Source organism: Xenopus laevis, chromosome 8L (assembly GCF_017654675.1).
Source record: "Xenopus laevis strain J_2021 chromosome 8L, Xenopus_laevis_v10.1, whole genome shotgun sequence".
Taxonomy (NCBI): Eukaryota; Metazoa; Chordata; class Amphibia; order Anura; family Pipidae; genus Xenopus; species Xenopus laevis.
In genome coordinates, this window is record NC_054385.1 from 37,756,195 (window position 1) to 37,782,209 (window position 26,015).

General features: G+C 39.0%; 1 protein-coding gene across 2 annotated transcripts in view; it reads left to right on the forward strand.

Moving 5' to 3' along the window:
* The first annotated feature begins 7,404 nt into the window (after positions 1-7,404).
* The window catches only part of kdrl.L (kinase insert domain receptor like L homeolog), a 126,115-nt gene continuing 107,504 nt past the window's right edge, over positions 7,405-26,015 (forward strand). Inside the window, exon 1 of one of the 2 annotated variants that reach the window (XM_041572715.1) lies at positions 7,405-8,096. In XM_041572715.1, coding sequence (XP_041428649.1) covers positions 8,024-8,096 — 73 coding nt within the window. In that variant the 5' untranslated portion in view covers positions 7,405-8,023. The remainder of the gene's footprint in view (positions 8,097-26,015) is intronic. The other variant, XM_018229801.2, reaches the window with a different exon arrangement.

Genomic DNA, 26,015 nt, shown 5'->3' on the forward strand with positions numbered 1-26,015 from the left:
AAAATACTCGGCAAAATTGTATTAGCAAGTTGTAGAAAGAGACAGTTTGGGGCGTTCAGGCAGGGCAATGGGCCAAGTACTATTACATTGGATGCCAATACTATTCAGTACAGCACTGCTCAGATGATTTATAAATAAAATCCTAAGATTCAGTTAACCAATTGAGCTCCAGGAAGAAGGTCACATAATTAGCAACCCCCAAAAAAGCAGTTCCTTTATATTGAAGCAGGATTCCCAACTAGGACAGCCTAGGTCTCCAAAGCAGAAATTTGAGTAGTCTTCAAAGCTTGCACGGCAGTTCTCATTAGAAAATAGCACTCACTTTGATGCATTCTTCCTTCAGTTTATTTTCTTGTACCTGACTTTAAGATCAAGGAGTTGCCATCTTGATTTCTGATGAAATGACATCATTTTTTGCGGGAATAAAAATGAAACACTCATGATATTAATGGGCTTCACGGGCATCAAAGGAAGGCTGATTTATTATATCTGTATGAATAAATGGGATTTTACTTTAAAATAACATTTTAGTATGTAATGGACCTATTCCAAGAAACGTTAATATGGTCTTTTTTTGTGTTTAAGCGGCTTTATTAATAATTTATCATATGGTTTTTCCTCTGCATGCCCAAGTATGGTCTGGCTATTTGACCGATTTTGACCATACTGTTGGAGCTGTCAACTTACTGATGGTGGCAGCTAGGTAATCTGCAGATGTGGTCTACCGGGAGCCCCCTATTACATCACTGTGAATGCACATTGCACAGTACCAAAAGTAAATTTTAAGGTAAAGGTATGGAACCTGTTATCCAGAATGCCCGGGACCTTGGGTTTTCCCAATAATGGATTGTTCTGGAAGTTGGATTTCATACCTTAAGTCAACTAGAAAGTCAAGTAAACTTTAAATAAACCCAATAGGCCGGTTTTGCTTCCAATAAGGATTAATTATATCTTATTCAGGATCAAGTACAAGCTACTTTTTTATTATTACAGAGAAAAAAGCAAGTCATTTTTCCAAAATTTGCACTATTTGGATAAAATGGAGTCTATGGGATGGAGACAAACTTTCCGTAATTTGGAGTTTCTGAATAACTGGTTTCTGGATAATGAACCCCTAGGAGTTACCAGACAATTAAATATTAATAAAAGGAGCTGTTAACATTTTTAGCTGTTAACATTTTTATTGGGGAAAGTCAGGAGAAACAATGGGTTCGTTTTGCTGCTTTTGTGATTCAATGGGCTCAATCTAACAGGCACTTTTTCAGTGTTTTAACAGAAAACATACTGTAAAATCCCTTTTGGGTGTAACCAAGTCTGCAGTTGGCAGGGCTATAAAACCCCGTAACGAATCAAAGCAGTAGCATGTTCACAATTTAAATGTTAACACAGTCAGCTCCGATAGGCACAGCAGGATGAAAGGGCCTTGAATAAATGATGGTTAATATAGGGAAAACTGTACCCATTGTAAAAAATAAGGATATTATCTAGTTGTTTGGGTAATTTCCAACCCTACCTTAAGCAGGGTATGGTTGGTACTGCTACTAAATATATATATTCTGACACCAATGTTATTAACTCCCCAGTTAGAATTTAGGAATTGGTGAAATACATTTTCTTCAAAGGGGTTGTTCACCTTCCAAACACTTTTTTCAGTTCAGTTGTTTTCAGATTGTTCCACAGAAATAAAGACTTTTTTCAATGACTTTCCATTATTTTATTTTTTTTACTGTTTTTCCCAAATCTAAGTGTAAAGTTGAATGTTCCTGTCTGTGGTGATTTGAGTCTGGCAGCTCAGTAATTCAGGTGAAGACTCTAAACTGTTACATTTAGTTTACATTTCTCAGCAGCATCTCTGGAGTATTGGCAACTATTGTATCAATTCCAACAGCTGCCTGTAATGAAACTCAGAGATTTGGCTCAGCAGGGACAAAGATAAGAAATGTATCAACTAAATGTATCCACTTAGAACAGTTTACAGGGTCAGCGACCCCCCATCCCAGAGCTGCTTTAGAAGGTGAAAAAAGACACTCTACACTTCAATATTAGAAAAACAGTGACACATAGAAAATAAAAAGTAATTGGAAAAAAGTAATTTTTCTAGTGATCTATCACAAAACATATAGGGGCAAATTTACTAAAGGGCAAAGTGACTAACGCTGGCGTAAATTCGCTAGCGAAGCAGAAAGATTGTAGCACGACTTCGCACTCTAACACCAGGCGAATTTTCGCTCTGGCTAATGGACGTAACTACGCGAATTCACTAAGATGCGGATTTTACCGTTACCGCCAGACTTGCCTTTGGCACATCAGAAGGCGAAGTGCAATAGAGTAGATAGGAGTTCCTCAAAAAAATTTTTGAAAATTTTTCAAAGTTCCAAAAAACGCTGGCGACTTTTCAGTTTTTCAGGGTGATAGGCTGTAAGATCGTAAAATTTTTTTAGGGTACCTGGCTTCCCCTCAACATTTCCTCACATATGGCACATAAACTATACACTGGGAACATGTGTAGGGCAATATAACAACTCTATTTTCTTTTATTAAGGTTCCCTGGGCTTGTGTAGTGTAATGTATTTGCTGCAACATATACGTCCATTGAAATTTAACTTCCCGCCGTATGCAAATTAGCCAACACTAGCGAAACTTTCCCTTTGCTTGCCGAATTAACGCTAGCAAAACTTCGCCATCATACGGCGCCCTGGACGCAACTTTTTAGTGAATTAACATTGTCCTGGCGAATTTACATGTGGCGAAGTATGGCGATGTGAACGAAGCCTTCGCTGGCAAATTTCTGGAGGTTAGTGAATTTGCCCCATAGTTGTTTGAAGGTGAACAACCCCTATAAGGGCCATTAGCACCAATAAAGGATAATTGGTCATTTCAAACAGGGTCATAAAAGGATCTCTTAATAGCATAAATTGAGGCCAAGATGGCTATTCCTATTCACCCACTTTCTTTAGGTAAATACTAATTAATTTTATATATATATTGTTTCTTGCTATTAAAAAGCCATGTGTGGTTAAAGGAGAACTAAACCTCTGCAAAGACTTAGGCTAGAGACTCCAGTAACAGCCAGAAAGCCTTGAAAGCCCTTTAGCAATAAAGATCTGCATCGGCAGAGATGGCACTGGTAGCTCCCTATCTTTTTGTCTTCTCTTGGTTCCTTCATGTTATATAGATAGCTATTTGTAATCTGAGTTAAGCACAATATATAAACAATATACATTTCCTAATGCAAGGCCAATTTGTGATTAATTCAGATGCTTGGGCGATCATTGTGTCAGGGTGAGGCAGTTAAAGGGGTGTGGACAACTTTTCCTGCAATCAGTCTAAATTCTAAATTGGGATAAACTTTCTAGGGGGCACCCCCCTCATTTTAAAGCCTATGATTCAGATTTATACTATGTGACAGAACGAAAACCAGTTCAGCCTGCATCTGCCCTGTAGCATGAACTGCTATTATAGGTGTAACCTAATGTTTTGATGATTTCCCACTATCTCTAAAGGAAGCTTCTCAACAGCAGCCCAGAGCACACTGAGCATGTGCAGTGTCACTGGCACATACAAGATCAGAAGAACAAATCAGAAGATGGGAAGCTGCTATGGACAAATTTTAAAAAAAAGGACCATTGCTTTTACAGGGCTACTGAAATTCTGAGCTGTATATAAAGTACAGCATTTCTAGCCACTTTTTAGGGGGGGGGGGGTTAATTCTCCCTTAATGCTTCATTGAATATATAAATTCCATTTCAAAGTTCATTATCATTTCAGAGATCACAAGCAGGTGCATCGTGTGTTGCAACCTATGGGAAACATTTCCCCACATAGGAGCAAATGTTAAGTACAATAAAGACAGGCAACATCAATAATATTTGAATTGCAATTAAGTGCGTCAACTCTATAAAGCAGGGGTGTCCAAACTTTTTGCAATGAGGGCCAGATTTGGTGAGGTGAAAATGTGTGGGGGCCGACCATTCAGCCTGGCATTCTTTGAACCATTAACATTATTTAACTCATGTAAACAAGGAATCGCATAGCAGTAATATTTGGGCACATTAGTGAAATGATCTGCCACTTGGTCTATACTGCTGCCTTTGTGCTGAAGGTGTTAGCAATAGACACGTACTGGCATGTAGTTTACTGTACTGGCACGTCAGTACGTCTATTGACACCTTCAACCCTAAAGAAGTATGCGAAAACAGCGCATCTCTACGTGCCAGTACGTGTCTTTTGCCAACACCTTCAGAACACAGGCAGCAGTATAGACCATGTGGCAAATCATTTCAAATCAATTGGGCCCAAATATTACGGCTAGGCGATTCCTTTGCACTGTCTTGGTGGGCCACATCATTATTAATTTCATGATGGAGGCTGAGGGCCGGTGTAAATTTGAAGACGGGCCGCATTTGGCCCCCGGGCCACACTTTGGACATGCCTGCTATAAAGCATCTATTAGAAAAAAAAGTCATAGATGAAAAAAAAAATAGCCTTTCACTAATAAAGGGGTCAAATGGGAGCCCTTTAAATAAATGTGCAGGAGACAAATAGAGGCTTGACCATTGCTGGTCCCAGTGTCTGCACATGAACCATCTTGTGGCCATTGCAAGACAATGGTTTGGGTCTCTTCTTCATCATTTGCTTATCAGAAAACACAGAAATTGCTTCCTCCTCATACATTTATACTGCATACTGGGCAGATACAGCACAGTTTGGCCCTTGCATGTAGTGTCCAAATTATAAAGATAGCAGCACTCCAATTTCAACCAGCATTCCCCTCTGGGAATATATCATAGTTTCATCATGCCTCCAAAAGCCCATTTGTATAGAGACTTAAAGGAAGTGCAGTTGCACATTGATACCATGTGACTTGTTAAGACTCTATAAGGTTCATTTATGAAGGCAAGTGCAGTGTGCACAGTGCAGTTTTGGACACAAGTCTCCATTTTTTTACCCACAAAGTAGCATTTTCCCCACAATACCAGCACTGCAGCTAGGAGGGGGTTATGTGTCTTAAAATTTTAATAGGGGAACTGTATCATTTCTGGAGCTCAGATTCAAAATGATACCGGCACATTATGCTTTAGGCTTTAAGTATACTCGCGGTCGAACTGGGTCGACGGGACACTGGGGAAAAAACTCGGACCCAGACCTGCTCCTCATCTGCTGCCTCCTTGGCCATAAATTAAAATATATGTGGGGAGCATTGCATAATCAGTATGCGGAGGATCTCAATGACTTGGCTGAGGGGCCTGGCGCGTGTGGGGGGGCCCCTGAGGTGGCAGCCCAAGTGGGCCCCAGACCCCTCAGTCCGCCACTGAGTATACTGGTATACTGCACCTATGGACCACTGTGGGAACCTTGGACCTACCATCACTTTCAAGATGATGGTAGCTGCAGGATACCCTAGAATCAATAGGACACTCACACCCATTTCACAACAGGAGGCAGTATGAATGAGGTGACACCAAGCACAACTCTGCAGAAGTGCAAAAAGCAGGATTGGACACAAGTAACTTTAATAAATGGCAACAAGTGCATCCATTTGTGCACTATTTCAGCTGTGAGTGCAGTCATCAATGATCCCTTGTTCTTACGGGAAAATCTGTGGACTTCTGTGAGAAAATGTTCACTCTGAGCCAAAAAGCAAGCTCTTCTGCTTAATACAAAAATAACTTGAGGAAAAAAGTGATATATTTCAAGCTAAAGATGTCTTTATAGATGCATAATGTGTTGCTTATAGGCACAGAACATCCTGGCCTCCCACTATAAGGCTATGGCCAACGACAGCAGAAACCTGCACTAAAGGAATATATCATTGCTAACACAACAGCATCATTTTTTTTTTTAAGAAACCTGTATATTTAAATGCAAATGTACCAGTCCATGAGATCAGCTTTTGGATATAACTACAAGTGCCTTATTGCCTAAATCTAAGTAACTTTGTCGTACAAGTTAGTGCAGTATCTACACGTGTGTGTCTTATGTAAACCTTTAACTATCAGTTTTCTGCTTCATGAACAATATTGTATGTTTCTACCTGATGGATTCATTGTACCCAGTGTAAAGTGTATGGCCTGCATTTGCCCCCTTGTAATGGCTGCTTACAGCTGCAGCAACACCCTACAGGTCACACGTATAAACCAACCATGTATACACACACACACATATATATAATAAACAAGAGTCTTGAATAACCTGTAAAACACATACTTATGAACGGTGCTTAGTTATGTCATCAATTATAATCGCTGCTCCAGTAATGTCACTTGTATCACATGACTCATAGAAGCTTTGTAGTATAAAAAAAATATATATAATATATATTACATAATAAAGTATCATTCTATAATGATAACATACATGGCAGCACTTTACAGAGATGCTACGTCCTTCCTAGTCGTCCCTGCACCAGCAGAGCTTACAGTCTAAGGTCCCTTACTGGGACACCAGGGGCCCACCCAAAAACCTTAGACCAGGGGCCCACTCTCAGTACTATTATTCTTCTTCTCCTCAATCAACCTCTATGCTCCTAGTCTCTATTCTTTACATACTATAATCTATTATTCCATCTATTTAGCCTCTTTGTTCTCAAAGAAATAGGGAAAGGCCATGAAATAGGCCAAATGTTTAGCAGCACCTGGGCCCACCGGGAGTTTTCCTGGTATCCCTGTGGGCCAATCCGACACTGCTGTTCACCAGGAGCCAAAAAAAAAAATGCCTGAGGGAACCCATACACTGTGCCCCGGTGCTGCCCGCTTGCTGTACAATATTACTAGCGGAGTAGGGTGATGGGAGGGCATTGTTCTGCGACTTCTAATCTCCCTTTATTACACAGAAGCCATGAATATCTTGTGAGTTATATCCTTATAAATGATGAGCAGTGATGTAATCAGTTATAAACGGTGAGTAGTGATGTCATTTTTGTCACATGACTCACTAAAGCTTGTGTATTATAATAAATAAAGTACCCCTTGTTGTATAATATGAGGATATTAGAAGTCACCTCGGAGTTCCGTGACCTGTATAAAAGCAATCGGCCTTCGGCTTTTAATGCGACTTATAATATCCTTATATTTTACAATAGCTTTATTCACGATATATTTCACGACAGAGATACACTGTGTTCCCTATATAACAATCTGTATTTAGGTCAAGGTTTCCCATGTACAGCATGTCTGTCTGGGTGGAGGTGTGACCAAGTGACTTGTTTACTAGGAGAATCCTCAAATCATCACACAGTCTGCTTCATAAACCAGTGCTGCTGCAGAACCTCTTGGAAACAGGAGTTGTCTGCTATTTCTGGGCTTTGTACAAAGATAGGGACTAGTTTATTACTAGGCATGTGTATAGAGAGCTCCTCTGCAGGGAAAAGGACTCCTTAGGTAATTTTCAGTAAAGCCCTGAAATCTCTACCTGTCTGTCAGGGATCCATCTCTCAGAGGGAGGAAAGGGCAGCCCTCAGTCTCTTTCACTGTGTTAATGCTGCCAAGCGGCTACAGTCAGGGAAGTGTGCCTTAAAGACATGGCTCCTGGCGGCTTCTGACGTATCTCCTTCCTCTGAGGTTCCTGTATAAAGAATCGGACTTCCAGCAAACATCCCAGAAGCAAGAGCAGCGCTGCCTCTGACTCAGTGTCTGACACAGGGGATATCCCCTGGCCTCTGGCGCTAAGTGGGACAGTGAGGAGGGAGAAGAAGCAGAGCAGGGTGCTCTCAGCTGTACTGGGAGGGGGAGACAGTTGTCTGAGCTGAGGCGGGTGGGGGGCAGAGAGAAGTGTGTGACCCAGATCGGCCGAGCACCTGCAGTCGGTGCAACGTGTGATTGTGGAACCGGCGCTGTCGCTTCTGCAGCCTGAGCTCGAGATCCCTCACCTCATTATTATCATTATTATTATGCACACGTTGTTTCATCAGCCAAGGACACCATCCAAAACCGAGGAGCTACAATAAGATTTTGGATAAAGTGTAAGAAGCAGTCATTGCCTTGGGACCCTTACTTCATTGCTTCTCGCTCACCCCTGAGCCATCATGTGCCGCCACTACTCGCCCAGCTTGTCTCTGCTGCTGCTGCTCCTGCTGCGAGGGCTCCTGTGCGCTACAGGTAAGGTGCCGCTCTCATTAGCGCCGACACTGTACATACCCACCGCTATACACGTGAATAGGCTGCCAAGCGCTGCAGGTGGTTTTGTAGGTGTCAGGCAGGTCTTGGCTAAAGATAAGGGGGCTGCTGTGATTTTTGGGAGAGAAAAGGTTCACTCAATTCTCAGATTACTGATGGTTGGGCCGTTATTGGTGTAGGGACTTTTCCTTGGCTATAAGAGAAAGTTAAGAGATACAGTATGAAAGTCGGCAAGTGCTGGGAGATGCCTGGTGCCATGATGTAATACACACACACATATATACATTATTTATATATATATAATACAGGAAGGCTGCGCTAAGTGGCTCGGAGCTAATGTTCGGAAGGAGGACATGTCACACAGCTGTTACAGTGTATCCCCATCTCCTGCGCTGCTTTGGAACGAATAAACGCTGTCATTAGCTGTACAAGTATATCTGTATTTGTGGTTTTACATGATGGCTTGGAGTCAATCAGTTACACGACTTCATATGAGCAGTGCAGAAGTTGCGCTTGCTACTGTGCCTTGGCACTGCCTTAATATTCAGTGCAATATTGTCCTCCTTCACTTTTCACTATCTGACTATGGCCTATAGCTGTTTCTCTCTCGTTCTAATTATCTATCTGTCTGTCTATCTATCATCTCTCTCTCTCTCTCTCTTTCTCTCTCTCTCTCTCTCTCTCTCTCACTCTCTCTCTCTATCATCTATTTGTCTATCATCTGTCTATATCTCTTTTTTATCTCTGAAATGATCATTCTGTTTATCCTGTCCATATGGATCTATGGATGTCTATCAGTCTATCTATATCATCAATTATTGTCTTTCATCTGGCTCGCTATCTATCTATCTATCTATCTATCTATCTATCTATCTATCTATCTATCTATCTATCATCTATCTATCTATCTATCTATCTATCTATCTATCTATCTATCTATCTATCTATCTATCATCTATATCTGTCTATCTATTTATCTATCATCTATCCATATATCTATCTATTTATCATACATCTGTCTATTAACTAAATGTATATTTATATATATCCATCTCTCTCTCTCTCTCTCTCTCTCTCTCTCTCTCTCATATATCCTTTATATTCCATCTATCAATCATCTATTTAATATACTTCTATTACATTTAGTCTGTGTCTGTCTGTGCATGTGTACTATGTCTTTATACCATGTTAGTTTATAATCACTCTATTTGCCAGTTTGTCCATCTTTCTTCACCCTGTCCATCCATCTCTCTCTTTTTCTGTCTGCCGAGTCCTATGAATGTATAAGGACACGTAATTATTGATGGGAGCTGGGAGCTCTGAGTCACTTGTGAGCAGTGTCGGACTGGCCCACTGGGATACTAGGAAAACTCCCGGTGGGCCCAGGTGTCAGGGGGCCCTTGTGCTGCTAAAGATTTGACCTATTTCATGGCCATTTCCTATTTCTTTAAGAGGCTAAATAGATGGAATAATATATTATAGTATGTAAAGAATAGAGACTAGGAGAATAGAGGTTGAATGAGGAGAATAATAATAATAGTACTGAGAGTGGGCCCCTGGTCTAAGTTTTTTGGTGGGACCCTGGTGTCCCATTCCGACACTGCTTGAGAGCAGCTTTTACCTATGCCCTGGGCTAGCCTATCACTTGTATTCACTCTCTTAAAAGCAGAATTGCCGAATGAGTTTTGCTGGATGATATATAACTGGTTTATAACTTGCTCTTGTTCATAAAGATATAGTGAATAAAGTACCCCCTCTTGTAAAATATAAGGATATTATAAGTTACCGAGAAGTTTCATGACCATTTAAAAACACGAGGCCGAAGGCCGAGTGTTTTTATACAGGTCATGGAACTTCGAGGTAACTTCTAATATCCTCATATTTTGCAACTGGGGGTACTTTATTTATTATAATACACAAATTTCAGAGTCATGTGACAGAAATGACATCAGAACTCACCGTTTATAACTGATGACATCAGAACTCACCGTTTATAAGGATATAATTTACAAGATATTCATGGCTTTTGTGTATTATAATGGAATATCAGCTCCTAACATTATACACTTTACTTACACTGGACTTGTCTGGGATAATGTACAGTAGTGCCCACTCTGCAGCATAGTAGCCCTGACATGACCTATTTGTTCCACAATATCACGTCACCCTGTTTGTTTTCCTTTATAGATTGAGCTATTTCAGCTATGCCATATTTTCATTTGCTTAGCTGGAAAAGTTTTGTGTTCTCTGGATATGTTTCCAATTACTGCAGCAGGAGTGAGGGGTGGGGGGACCAGAACTGGCAGCTGTTTTTATAAACAACTCCAGGTGGCGCTCCAACCCCCTAAGTGTGATAGTGCGCTGTGTGCGGGCTGGAGCAGACTGGAGCACAGGTGCATCTGCTGATGCCTAAGAATAAGATCTGTGCAAATCTGTGCAAATCCGGGGTCACACCCAAACAGATAAGGGACAGGGAACTGAACTACCTCTCCTAAACTGGAGCTGCTGGGCATAGTTTGCAACTTAAAAAATCAGTGACTTTAAAGGGCACAAATGTCTCGCATGCATATAATCACTTTTTGTAAGTGGCCATTGGGGAAGCATGATTGTACACTCACTGCACCCCCTGCCTGGAAAGGTGTTTGATTTAGCCAAGAAAGGTAGAAGTAAGCTTAGCTAAAACAGAGCAAACAGGACCATGGAACTTGTAAAATGCACATTATAGATAGACTGAATGTGAGACTATTACAGTGTTCTATCCCATATTAAAAAAAAGCTATATTATCACATTGCCATCATGCATTACCCTAAATTTACAGTAACTCTTTTACCTGTTTTATGTAGAGGATTTAATATGGCGGTGCTTTTTATTATAAGTCATTGTGTTGCAGTAATGTGTGCCAGACATTTCCTTGTGGATTTTCTGAAAAAGGGGATTATTTTGGAATGGCTCATATTAAATTGGATTTAGCCATATATATACTGTAAATTACAGCTGAATCATCCTAAATAATCCTTATGCAAGTGAATTGGTAATTCAAAAGTTTATTAAAGGGGCCGTTCATCTTTGAGTTAACTTTTAGTACGATGTAGAGAGTGATATTCTGAGACAATTTGCAATTGGTTTTCATTTTTTATTATGTGTGGTTTTTTGAGTTATTTAACTTTTTATTCATCTGCGCTGTCAGTTTGCAATTTCAGCAATCTGGTTGATAGGGTCCAAATTACCCTAGCAACCATGCCTTGATTTGAATATGAGGCTGGAATATGAACAAGAGACGCCAGAATAGAAAAATGAATAAATAAAAAGTAACAATATCAATACGTTGCCTTACAGAGCATTTGTTTTTAGATGGGGTCAGTGACCCCCATTTGAAAGCTGGAAAGGGTCAGAAGAAAAATGCAAATAATTCAAAAACTATAAAAAATAAATAATGAAGGCCAGTTGAAAAACTGCTTAGAATTAGCCATTCTATAACATACATAAAGTTAATTTAAAGGTGAACCACCCCTTTAAGCCTACCTTAATTTTGCAGGATATTTCCCATGGAAAATGCAACATTCTTGGAGTTGCAAACAATTTAGAGAGAGACTCTTGGCTTCCGTTAGCTTACTAATTCATTGCTGGCATGGATTACACATATTTTAAAGTGTTTACTGTCTTCTGGGATTTTAACAGACATCATTAACAGTTCTTCGGTATGACTAAGCCACTAAACCAGTAAGGGACCATTTGAAATACTATTTGCTAAATATTCTGGCTATTTAAAAAACTGCATTCCTTTTTTATATTAATGGGATCGCAAAGGATGATATACATTTGTGTGCGGGCTGTAGTCAATTTGACTCTGTATGGATATATAGTTCCTTCTTGTGGCTTACAGCCAATGACATTTGTAATTCTGCATTCAGTTCATGGCACTAGCGGGCAGTTGCTGACCGATAACATGAAAGAGGCCAAATCATTCCTATGCACTTTGTTGTACATTTAGTTACCCTTTAAATGTAATGATGGGAGCTGGGGGAAATATCACATTACCATGATACCTGGCCAGACTAAGATAACTGAATTATACCAGTGAGCTATGTTTAGCTATGGCTAAGAAGGTCAGAGCCCTACAGTCGTGGTCTTTATATGGCATCATTGGATAATCAGATTTTCAGCAACTTTGGTAAGGTTGCTGTGAATATAAAAAAAAAGACCTATTGGGACCACCCAGTTGGTCTGTGTATCAACAGAATTAAAGTAAACCTTCTAAACGCTGTTGCAATTTACTTTCATTTTAATAAGCAGTTTTACACTGTTAAATGGGTCTTACTGCCCAGCTGCATTTGTAACAATCCAAGAAAGGGTTGATGGAATATGAAGGCAGCTTCTCCGATGGAGACACCGGTCTACATATCTCTTCTCTTAAGTCAGGGACAGTGTATGTTGAGTAGGGTCTCAATGAAATCACCACCTGCATAAGGACAGAGTAAAAGCCCTATATAGTAGTATGGTCAGTGCTGCAGATTCAACATTTGCTGGCGCAAAAATTACTGACAAAATCTATAGCTGCAACTATTTGCAACAAATCAGCACTGTGAACCCTTCCTACATTATTAGTTTAAGCATATTCCAATGTTGATCTGTGTAGAGATGGATTAATAACTCCTGTAGCGCTGTTTCTATGTTGTCCTGTGAATCACGGTCACTTGGAGCAGCAAATTGTAGCCACGGACAGTTTTCGAGTTGAACAAAAGTTGCCAAAGTGAATGATCCCTGACGTTAATTACAGTCTGTCTGGAACATGCACCTCCAAAATGGTCTCTGTAGGTGTGTATTTAGGTTGCACAATACAATTAGTTGAGGAAGTTCCTTTGTAAGCAGTAAGCTTAGAACTTAATTCATGTGACACCCACATGTAGAGGGTTAGATGTCAGTACAGATCAGAATATTGCTCCTGCCATCTGTAATTCAGATTTTTTTTATGAAGGAAGTGTAGTCCTATAAGATTATTGTTCCATTATTGACATCCATAGTACTATAATGGTATAATATTACTATGCCCTGTGTTGTAAAGCTTGCAACTGTATTAATAAGCAAGTCATGAGAAATAAGTCGTTTTCTACTTTTTTAATCTCTACTGTAAATTGTTAATATTAGCAGGTGAAGAAGTATAAAGGGGGCTAGGAAGAAATACAGAGAGGAAAGAAGGTCCGACATCCAGGAATCCTGGCAAGTGGGTGAGTGGAAAAGGGAAGCAGGAAGAAGAGAGAGAACCAGCTAGCAAGGGGGTAGCTAGGGTGGAAGTAACTGTAAGGGAGTTAAGAAAGTCCTAGTAACTTTTAATACCCCTTTATGTCAAAATAGGGGGTGCATTATTATTTATTATACACACGGTAAAAAATTAGTTTTTAAAATTTTTAATTTGATTACAATGAAGTCTATGGGAGATGGCCTTCCCATAATTTGGAGTTTTCTGGACAAAGGGTTTCTGGATAATGGAAAGCCATTTCTAGGGTACCTGCTGATTACTAGATTAAAACACAGTGAGAGGAAGGTGGTTCCAAGGAGGGAATGCAGTAAGTTTTGGAGAGTTTGTACCAGTTCCCATCAAAGCCCATCAACAGGTACCATTTTTTTATTATTACATGCCCAGATGACTATACTGTCCTACCAAATCTATGCATGCATGGCCCTGTAAAGGGTGGGTTGGTAGGGGTGGGGTGGGAGGCTGAGGAACTAGTTATTAGCTTTAGCAGACTGCCAAAATTCCACTCTTCAATTCCTGTTTTCTTTTTTGCTCTACTTATGTAAATTAATAAACAGCAATTATTTAGTAGAACAGAAGCTTCCTTATGTTTCTAATCCCTTTAAATATTCATATGTCTGTGTGTGTGTTATGTACATTCACCTAGAAGCATATAGAACCTCAACCCCAAACTGGCTGTACAGGCTTGTTCTACAAGGGCTACTCTTCCAGCTCCGCCAACTGCCACAGGCTTAATGGGCAGAAGCCAGCTGCAGAGCATGTAAGTTCATTCCTCGGGTAAGCTCTTGGCACTGTCCTATGGGAAAACACCAGTTCTACACGTTATGGGAAAATACAGACTGTACAGACAGCCTATTCAGAGAAGCTCTGCCCCATGTGGACTTTTATACTGAACCAGACTTTGGAATCTATTGGCATGGGGGTATTATGGTAATATTCTAGGTCTAGCCAGTGCCATAGGTTGCTGGGCCTCACAGCAGATTATTTTCCAAATAACTGGAAAGCTAATAGATTTCTTAAACTTGCACTGACATTGCTCCAATTAAAGTCCAATAGGTATGCGTGACTCCACTCCCAGCAAACAACTTCTGAGGCTGCTATTGCTAATACTTCAGAGCTTGCCTGAGAACATTTTTCAGTAAACCTACGTTTATAACCCTTTAGATGCCAATGGGCTTCTAAGCTATTAGCTGGAATTATTCCTACATACAGTGGCATAAAGTGGCAGCAGTCAACTGAAAGCTGGAGCAGCACAGGGCAGTGTATTAAATCATTATTGCCGAGAATGTTTAACTGAACTAATTTATACTTGGGCAGAAACACAGAAGGAAATGAAAAAAAATCAGTGTTAGAAGTTATGCAGACTTTTGCCTGGAGGCGCCAGTGTTTTGTAGTAGTTGTTAGAGATATAAGTTTTTCTGTTTGTCAACCAGCTGTGGTTTGGCATTATAAGGCCTTATGCATAGTAGTGGCTTTTATGTGATTTCCAATGGGAATTAGACTGAGGCAGCCAGTCAGAGAGCAGACGTTTACTTCAACTTCATTTGCTGTGCTCAATTGTGGCAGGACCTGGTGTGTGGCCCATTTATTAATAATCCAACCTGCATCTCTCCAGCTACAACTAGGTCTAAGAAAGCTGGTGGCTGCATGAAATGTGAAATATTTTTGCTGCAAACCATCTCCTGAAAAGAGGGATTCGGTGGAGTTTCTTCACTTTCTCTTTGGATACAACTGCTGGAGGCAAAAATGTCATCATTTATTCCATTGCCTTTTTCGATCTAACATATTTGCTACTTATTTCCACAACAAAACTGTTACACCTTGAAAGCAAATTATTTGATAAAAATGTGAATTTTTGAATTTATTGGGATGAACAGGAAAAGTGGTCCAGTACTCTTGGGTCATAGACACATTATTCACTGGTCAACTGGCTCCTGATAAAATTGGCCCTACTGTGTGTGAAAGTGATAGAGACCTTAGATTGTAAGCTCCGCTGGGGCAGGGACAAATGTGATTGGTGTATAATATCTGTAAAGTACTGTAGAATATGTTGGTTTTATAGAAATAGGCTATGATAATAATGATAATGTCATGTCTCATCCTTCCATTGCCACAGATTAAAGTATTATTTTAAAATATTTGCAGCCACTCCATTGGCATCGCTAGACAGTAGGGCTTTTGCTCATTACTGAAAGTAGTGACATCCATCAACTTTGATGAGTTTGCTCATAGCCCATAGGCTTTTATTATTTTTATTTCTTTATCTGCCAGTTTTCTATTACAGTTTATTTTATTTTTTTTTAGAAAAAAATATTAGCGATATTTTCCACCGGTTGAAATGATACAAAGTGCAGTTATTAATACCTCAAATAATGATAGCATTGGTTCTCAGAAGATTTTATCTAACTCTCAGACCTCAGAATGCTGGATGACACATGATACATTTCCCTGTGTTACCCTCTGGGTGGTTAGTGCCAGCTTCATTGGGAGGAAATGCTGGAACTGTTTTCAAATTGCTGCTGAAGGCTCTTGCATTTCCACCTAGATTCTCTCAGCCCTTCCTGTGTTTCTGGCCAGCGTGTGGGAAAGATGCTGCTAAGGAAGTGCACAGGCTGTTTGCACAAGCACGCTAGAATTGTTCTCTGTCTCAGGGTCACAATAATGGGACCCCAAAGATGTTGTGCCAAGCCAGCAGTCTTTAGTTCTGTGCATTCAAAGGGAGCTATTTATCAAAGACTTATCTTGAACCAAAAAATCTAATCAAAACATTTGCTTAACTCTAGGACTCTAGCGTATTATGATAAGCGCCTTTAACCTCCTATCAGCTGGGAAGCAGGAGTCTCTGTCTATTCTATTTAACACTTAATAACCTATTGGGAGGCAGGTTGTACATGAAATATCCTATCAGCAGGTCTCTTGCTCATTCTACCTCCTCTTTAGGGCAGAGGCACACGCTCAGATTTGGGGAGGTTTAGTTGCCTGGCGATAAATCGCCTCTTCTTCGGCCAACTAATCTCCCTGAACTGCCTCCCGCCGGCTAGAATCTAAATCGCTGGCGGGATGGCACTCAGATCGATTTATTTTCCAAAGTCGTGAGTTGTGAGGCAACTTCGGGTGACTTCAGAGAACAAAGCACACTGATTGCCATCCCACCAGCGATTTACATTCTAGCCGTCGGGTGGCAGTTCAGGGAGACTAGTCGCCCCGAAGAAGAGGATATTAGACTAGAAGAAAAGAACTTTCATTTGAAGCAACGTAGGGGGTTCTTCACAGTCAGGACAGTGAGGTTGTGGAATGCACTGCCGGGTGATGTTGTGATGGCTGATTCAGTTAATGCCTTTAAGAATGACTTGGATGATTTTTTGGACAGACATAATATCAAAGGCTATTGTGATACTAAGCTCTATAGTTAGTATAGGTATGGGTATATAGAATTTAATTAAAAGTAGGGAGGGGTGTGTGTATGGATTCTGGGTTTTTATTTGGAGGGGTTGAACTTGATGGAATTTGTCTTTTTTCAACCCAATTTAACTATGTAACTATGTAACTATGTTGCTGGGCGACTAATCTCCCCGAATCAGACTGTGTGTTTCTGCCCATAAACATCCCTTGAAATCGTTTTATATAGTGAAATACTTTGTCATAGCAATGCAAAGTATTAATTGTGGCACATTACCATTGTAATGGCGCAGTTACAATTTCAAGTAAAAACATGATGTCACCTGATTATTTACCCAAACTTTGGTACAGTTAGGCAAGGTGAACACATTAATAAATATGCCTCCAAATGTCATAGAGAATAATGAAGAATTTAGACAAACTGCTTTATATATATATATATATATATATATATATATATATATATATATATATATATATATATATATATATATATATATATATATATATATATATATATATATAAACCTTCTTTTGGCAGCCTCCCCAAACAAACTTTAAGCTGCAACCTTCCTAGTCTGATAAAATGAAGGGGTAAAGTGTCTGAATATATTGAAAGTAATATTGTGATATTTTATATTTTTTAATTGTATATTTTATATTTCTCAGTCAAAATGTTTTCAACCATTTCAAATCCATCCCAGCACACAATGTTTTGATTTTTCTGGATTGCCTACTAAGTTTTCACACAGGCAGTTGGCAGTAATGCCTACTCAAGTGTCCATAATGATCCAAACAATGCCATTTACTTGGAGAAACCCCAGAAAGCCTATGAATGAGTTGTATCCTGTCTGAGAATACTAAAGTCCCACTGGCATGTATGAGGCACTGTGCTTACACACAAACCAAGGGCACACACACTTGCTAAGTTGCACCAACCAATGAATGCACAGAACCGTATTTTACTCCCACACTTTTCCCTGCAATAACCTGCATTATTTCCTGTCAGGTGACCAGTGAGTGACACATAGACCATCACAAAATGGTGGCTGAAGGTGATAGATGTAAAAAGGGATATATATATATATATATATATATATATATATATATATATATTTATATATATATATATATATATGTAATATATATAGTGTACCAATAAGTCATTTATAATTTGGGTTATAAATGATGTCTATATGTTTCCATACAGAATTTATAGTTCTCTATAAAGTGTAAAGGTCCATATCACTCTGCTGAAGCTCTTTCTGGGGGGTGAGGCTGGAGATTAGCCTCTGAGCCAGTGGGACCCAGTGACACACTGGAATGAGCACTGAGTTCCACCACAACTAAAATTGGTATAGGGGAATTTTTTGGGGGGAGGAGAGGGTATTATCCCTCTGGCTTCTCCAAGCTCTTATGCTTATGCATGTACTAGTTTGGTGTGTGCATTCAGGGATGCGCCTAGCAAAGTATTTCTTTTGCAAAGCTGTTTCATGCATGCCAGCCTTTTTCCTATAAGTAATTGCAGTTTTTAGTTACACTTTATGGTTACACCCCTGGTTAGATTCTCAAAGGAACTGTCCACTATCATATTTTAGTGAATTATAGCATGCGCTGCAAGCAAGAAAGCCAAATAATGCTTTGCTTCTTATGCCCGGTTGATTAATTTTACAATACATAATAAATCATAAATTTTGCAAAGAACTTTTCTTACCCAAAGCAGTTCTCACATCTCTGCTGCTTATCTTAGCTCATTACAGCGTTATTCTCACACGCTCTTGCTAGTGACTCATAACTTTTCTGTTATAAATGACATTAGAACGCTTCCTCTTTGATAATCACTGTTTAATGCCAGCTTTCCAAGAGGCCCTTATGGACATTTGATGTGTTGATGTTGTAGTGTGTGTGGCAGGCAGGCGGGTCAGTGAAAGATAATCTTCTCATAAGGCAATTCCCCCAAATCTGTTTTCATTTTCAGTAATGTGCTGGGAGGTCAGGGCTAAGCATCCCCCCAAGTATAAAGGGACTTTCTGATCCTTAGTGAGCTGTCTCACAGTTATAATGAAATTCTCAGCTTGCTCAGCAGTAGTTCCAGACAGAGGTCTGACCCGAATGGGCCCCAAACTGTGCCCCTATGTCATTCTTTACATTATATACACACAGACACGCACACACACTCAAGCAACTTACTGCTTCTTCAATACAAATGTAATATAAAGCTCTTTGATGAAAGATGAGCTTTTGGAATCTGCTGGAGACCTCTGGGCCATCCCAAGGAAAATACAACTTTTAGCCCTCAAACCAGGTTATAAAAAGTTCAAGACATGTAGATTTTGTCTTTGTTTAAAGCAATGCTCACTAGGAGCTATGCAGTAACACTTAGAAAGTCCAGCAACCAATCAGTGGTTAGTTTCCATCCGTCCAGCTTCATTGGGTTGGTTGCTATAGGTAAGTCAGATTTGTCCCATGTTACTGTGGAACAGAAACCCTACCTAACCAGGAACCAGGTGTGCTCCAGATACATACTGTCTTGTACATGTCACATATTCAAACATGCTCTTCTAGAAAATACAGAAAGCCATAGAGTTCCTGCAGCATCCAGCTGATTAAGGCCTAACAGTTACATTCTGTATGAAGAATGGGTGGAATGCTAAAGCCCCTTGTGTTGTTCTGTTTTCTGGAAGTACAGTGTCTTAAACTGATGTCATTAACACTTTATCATTCCCTAAATCCTCAGACCATCAGCAATTGCTCACATTTTGGAATATTTTAAGCACCTCTGCAAAATGTCACTATATAAAAGAAGGTGAAAGAACCTGGTGAACATGTAGCACAAACACTGGTCAGAATGAACCATCATCTTCTTACAGTAAGTAAGCTTAGCCTGTAATGTACACCAGCCTTGCTTTCTCCCTAAGAGCACCACACATGTCTTCACTGTTAAAAAAAAATGCAAGAATTTAGTCCCAATTTTCCTGGAAACATTATTAACAAAACCCTCCCTAATACTACAATACTGAGTGAGCACTAAAACCTATTGATCCTAGGTTTGATGGTGGCACTCGCCAGCATTCCATTAAACATTCCATTAAACATCTGGCTGCTTTTAGTGTCCAACATACTGACATAAAATATAAAAGTTGTCAAGATAGGGATAATGAGGAATTCCAAAGCAGGATACAATTAATTAATTCCATAACAGGTACAAATTTCAGTCCAGTTATAGAACCCTCCCTTTGTTTTGCAGGCAGAAAACAATCCAAAAAGGATAGCCGACATGAGAATTCCAAAAATAACTGAAGCCGCAAAGCAGGGGCGGAATCCTATTATCTGATCTTGGAATACAGGCAGCATCCAAAAATCAGAGGCAGTTAACTCCATAAGAATAGATTAACCTTGTGAAGCTTAGCACAGAAATGGCACCAGTGCAATATTAATATTGTTTATATATTAACCAATTAAAAAGGTTTTTGGAATATTAGGGTACCATATCATTCTGTCCATATCATGTAAGAAACCAAGTTCATAAATATAACATCTTATTGTCATCATCATTATGTTTCTATATAGTGTCAGCAAGTTGCACAGTGCTTTACAATAATTTATAACAAACTATTAATTGCAAAATAAAATCCAGATTGGAGGGCCATGCACACAAGGTCTTACCGTCTATTACATTGTAAACTAAAGGTTTGGAACGTTTATTAAGATATAAAGAATTCTCGAGATCTGGGGTTTTCTGGATAAGAGGTATTTCTGTAATTTGGATCACCATACATCAAGGTAACCTTAAATGAATTTAAACCCGAATAAATAAACCCAACAGGATTGTTTTGACTCCAATAAAGATTTATATTTTAGTTTGGATGAAGTACAACACACAGAGAAACAAGGAAATTCAGTTTAAATGTTTGAATTATTTGATTAAAATGCAGTCTATGGGAGATTGCCTTCCTGTAATTAAGAGCTTTCTGAATAACGGGTTTCCAGGTAACGGATCCCGTACGTGAACCATGTAACAGAGGTATGTTTTTATTTTAGAGCTGTTTTTTTGTATTGAAGTCAGAAAGAAATCATGCCAATATTCACATGCATATGTAACCAGTAATTCACACCGTAAGTGGTAGGGAAAATTACTGTATGTACATTGGCCAATCTGTATAAATAAGATTAAACGTTGCTAATAAGAAGTAATAGTGACAGATGTAGTGTAACACCCTTGGCTGGCATCTATACAATCTGCATAGGAAGCAGACCCTGTGACTGCTCCGGAACCCAAGAGGTTTGAGGCTCCAGTGGAGCATTGACAGAAATTTCAGTGTCTTTTAATGAAAAATGCCTTGTTTCCAAAGTTTATGGAGGCCCTAAAATGACTTTCCATGGGACCCAGTATCTTTTAGTACCATACAATAGTGAATGCATCAATCCTAACTGCTCAGCTGAAAGACACCCTGTACTGTATGCTATTGTTATAACTTTAGGGACTGCCTTTTGTTTTGTTGAAAAACACAAACAAAACAGTTTAGACTATAAAACTTGTTTTCTCGATGAAGACTGTGACAGCTTTTGCCCAGAAGCTGTTTCTTCTAAATCATGAGTGCAAACAAACTCAGCTGGTCTTAAAAGTACCGAGTGAGAAGCATTACAAAAACCAAGTGCCAAGAACACATATAATGCGTGAGAGAAATGTGGAGAATGCTGGACTGTGTGGTGTCATCTTGATGCGCTCACTGGGAATTAACATGAAGTACAGCATGTCTCGCACACTTGCTGTTATATTTTTTTTCTGTATTTATTATAGGCTTTTGGAACTCTGAGAGTGCAATTAACAAAAAGAAGAATTAGGAGAATTAGGAAAATATAGGAAATAGGAAAATATTAAACAAAGCAGGCTGTTCACATACAGTATCAAAAAGAAAAGCCCACAGCCCAGAGCAGAGGAGAACAAAGGTGAGGTTTATGAATAGAACATCCATGGAGGCATACATAGCCTTTCAGGTTCACTATAATTGTATAGCTTGCTCACTGTTACTGCAAAATAAGCACCAGAGAAGCTTGCAGCCTAGGCTTTGTAGAATACAGACTAAACATGTACATTTACATCATCAAAAACACCCAGAGTTCTGGACACCAACACTAGTGTGAGTGTATTCCCAGTCCCCAGTCAGTTAAAGAGCTTGCAGCTCATTTGGCCAGATGAGCCTCACTTCCATTTTACACATTTTTTTATTTTTATAAATTTTATTTAGCCATGGAGTGTTCTCTTTTATGTAAAGAGATGTGGAAGACAGTAGGCAGAGCTGCAATGTGCATTAGGCATGTCCATGTTTGGAATGTTGTATCCTTTAAAGGAACAGTTCAGTGTAAAAATAAAAACTGGGTTAATAGAAAAAAAAAAATTCTAATATAGTTAGTTAGCCAAACATGTAATCTATAAAGGCTGGAGTGACTGGATGTCTAACATAACAGAACAGAACACTACTTCCTGCTTTTCAGCTCTTTAACTCTGAGTTAGTCAGCGACTTGAAGGGGGACAACATGGGACATAAATGTTCAGTGAGTTTGCACTGCTCAGCTCAGATTCAAAAGCAGCAGTTATGACCCATGTGGCCCTCTCTGATTGGTTACAGCCTGCTAACTAATCAGTGGAAACCAAAACAGCTGCAAAGCAGGAAGTAGTGTTCTGGCTATTATGCTAGACATCCAGTCACTCCAGCCTTTATACATTACATTTTTGGCTAACTAACTACATTATAAACATTTTTTATTTGCACAGTCTATTTACCTAGACAATTTGCAATTGGTCTTCTTTTGTTTTAATTAATTTACTTTTTGTTCAGCCACTCTCCAGTTTAGAATTTTAGCAGTTGTCCGGTTGTTAGGGTTCAAATAACCTGATCAACCAGGGAGTGGTTTCAACGAGAGCTTGATATATTTATAGGACAGGGCCTGGCAGTAACCCCATTCGAAAGTCAGAAAGAGTCAGAAGAAGCTATTTAAAAACTACAAAAAGGAAATAATGAAGACCAATTGAAAAGTTGGCTTGAATTAGCCATTCTATAGCATACTAATAGTTAACTTTATGGTGAACTGCCCCTTTAAGTATAAAGCAGGCCAGAATACAGGGAACAAATGTGCTCTGATTGTTGCCGATCATTTGGAGAGTCTCATGTTATTGAACCAGAATTTCCAAAGGACTGATACTGGATCCTTTAACATGACATTATTAGTTGCCTCTTACATTTCCAATTAACTTTTCTTTCCCTGATATAAAATAATATTATTTTTTTCCTTCTAAGTAGCACCAATGATATCCCATCACTTAGCCTAATATCATAGCTGTGCAGGTATTACAATTTCAGCGTGAAGAGCCCCAGTGTACTCATGGCTGCATTAGTAGCACAGCAGTATTTCTGAACATCTGTTTTTCAAAAGAGCTCCCCCCTTCACATGAACTATGAGTCCAAAATTATGTGATGTTTTTAGATTTTATTGGTTCCCATTTAATGGCCAGTTTGGAGGAAACAGTCATTCCATTCCAGGGAATACTGTTTACTCTGTAGAGAGCTGGTGCTCTTGAGTTTCGGAACATCTGGCGCTTTATGTGCACGGCACAGGGCAACGCACCAAACCTTCCCATTCTTAGCATGCAGAAAACAAACAATTGGGAGGAATCTATGCACGGAGGATTCCAAAAATAGATACACAGCCGCAATATTAAGGAGGGGTTTCTCTGAGAGATATTAGCGAGGGATTCTTTACTTGTTTTATCCAGAATTAAACAGAATATATATGTATCACATTTATGGTGCACCTCTTGGATTGCAACAATTCAATCAGGCCCTAACTCATAGGTTAAAGGAATACTTTTTCTTAAAAATATTCTTCATAATCAGTGCATTAAATACATATTAGCCACAGGTGCTGTTTTGTTGCATAACCTGCTAAAGCAACTACCCAACAATATAAGCAGCAAGTCATCAAACTATGGGGCTGTCTGCCATGGGGGGACACAAAGCAGTGGCTGGCAGGGCCCAGTCTGAAAGACGGGTGATATTTGGAGACAATACATTTCTTTTCATGGGCATCCACCCACCCATGTTGCTGGACACCCATCCACAAAGAACTCATTAGGTGTGAGCATATTGCTGTTGGCACATATTCTTGGCACTGTTGCAGATTGACTTATAGAACAAGGTTTTTCATATATTTTATTCATATTTTTAGTCTGAAAGCCATTCAGTGATGCAGGTTGCCTGTTCACATATATATATATATATATATATATATATATATATATACTCCTGTTGTCTGTTGTTGCTCAAGTGCCATCACCATCATTTCATACTATATATATATATATATATATATATATATATATATATATAATTATATATATATATATATATATATATATGTTTTAGTAAGTATAATATTTCCTTGTAAGTTCTTAGTTCGTTATCACATGATCAACCTTATAAAGATGTTACAGATGGAACAAAGTTTGTCTTGATATCAACACAGATCAGGGCAGCACAATAAGTCATTAATTTCAATAGAAAAGTGGTATGCTAATTCTGTTTATACAGAGTGACATGTTAGGACATAGCAAGCTATCTTAACTAAATATCTAGATACAATTACCTCTACCTGTAGGTCACATTTAAAATTCCCACAATGCATTTAGCGCACCGCCTGCCAAAAAAAAGCACAGAAGAAAACATTCATCTCAACAGACGAAGACACAAGGCTTATCGCTATTTTTTTTAAAAGATTACAGCTGTTCCAACAGCTTGACTATGTAGATATATACATACTTACATGCTTTAACAGCACAGGAGGCTCATAAAATCATCCAAGGGATATCTTAAATCAAATATTACATACCGAGCAACATATTTTTTACATCTAGAAAAGGAAAAAAAAACATTTAGGAAAAGGAAAAATAATAATTACATTAAGTTGCTCTGCATGCTTCATACTGTATCACTCAGCAGTCAGTGACCATAAGGTAAGGAGACAAGGCTGGACAAGGTAAATGGTCGAAGTCGAATTTTTAAAGAGACAATACAAAATAAATTTCAATATTCGAATTTTTTTCAAATTCAAATTGAATTTGGACTATTCCCTAATCGAGGTACACAAAAAAAGCTCGAAATTTGATTTTTTTTTTATTTGAAAATTCACTTCAACCTTTGAAAGCTAATACAAGGTTAGCAGTCACAGCAGGCAGACTTTGTGTAGGGGCCACACAACAATCTCCAACACTGGTCCATGGGCTGCCAGTTGGAAAGCACTGCTCTAGGTGATAACCCTATTGTCATATTAAAAAAGCCATACACATTTTGTTGCCTAAGCAGCCTTACAGTAGGGACCCAGTCGCAACCTGCCTTAAGAGTAAATCACCAGGTTTTTATGGATGTGGCAAAGGTACATTGGGAAGAAAATATTTGTATCTAGTACTTTATACATTCAAGTTATTTCATGATATTCTTTGTGATTTGTATTTCTTTGATAAGGGATTTTGTTGAATGTGTACACAATTTCTTCTGACAGGTTACAACCTCTGAGAGGAGACATGTGGATGCTAAAGGAACTGACAGTTAGACATCAATAAAATGTGCCCTGAGCTTGTATTAATTTGTGTGTGAGGTGTGGAAAACAATAGCACATTTACTCAATGAATCAGATTATCTCTCTAAAAAGATAACACCATAAGGCACTGATATCTAGAATAGCTGATGCAGTTTATTCTTATATTACTACAAGATCAGTACGATGTCAGACCTATGAGAGACCTGTGTAACGTCCTTGTAAGTCTCCAAGTTGGTGATCCTTGCTAAAAGCTTTTGGTCTCTGTTAGCAAGGATCAACTGAATTGTCTCTTTACAGCTATGTCTGTACAACTCCAATATATTGAGATTCGTAGTCTCCTGACTCCCAGAGACATTGTTTCCTAAAAAGTTTGCAGAGAGTTGATTGTATTTACATTGACTGTGCTCCCAATGTGCAGCAATGATCTATGGGTATTTAAGATAATATAAACTGTTTCAATTTATACTGGATAGCCCAAGCTGCAGGCCCTTTCCCCAGGTTTTGGGTAGCAAGTAACAACTATCCATTTTCCTGCAAAACACTACCAATCACAGAACACCAAGTTGCTTCCATAGGGAATAATAAGCATTAACGTGACTTCTGTCGGATCTTGTTGTAACTCCAATAATGCAATTAATTACATAAAACAAAC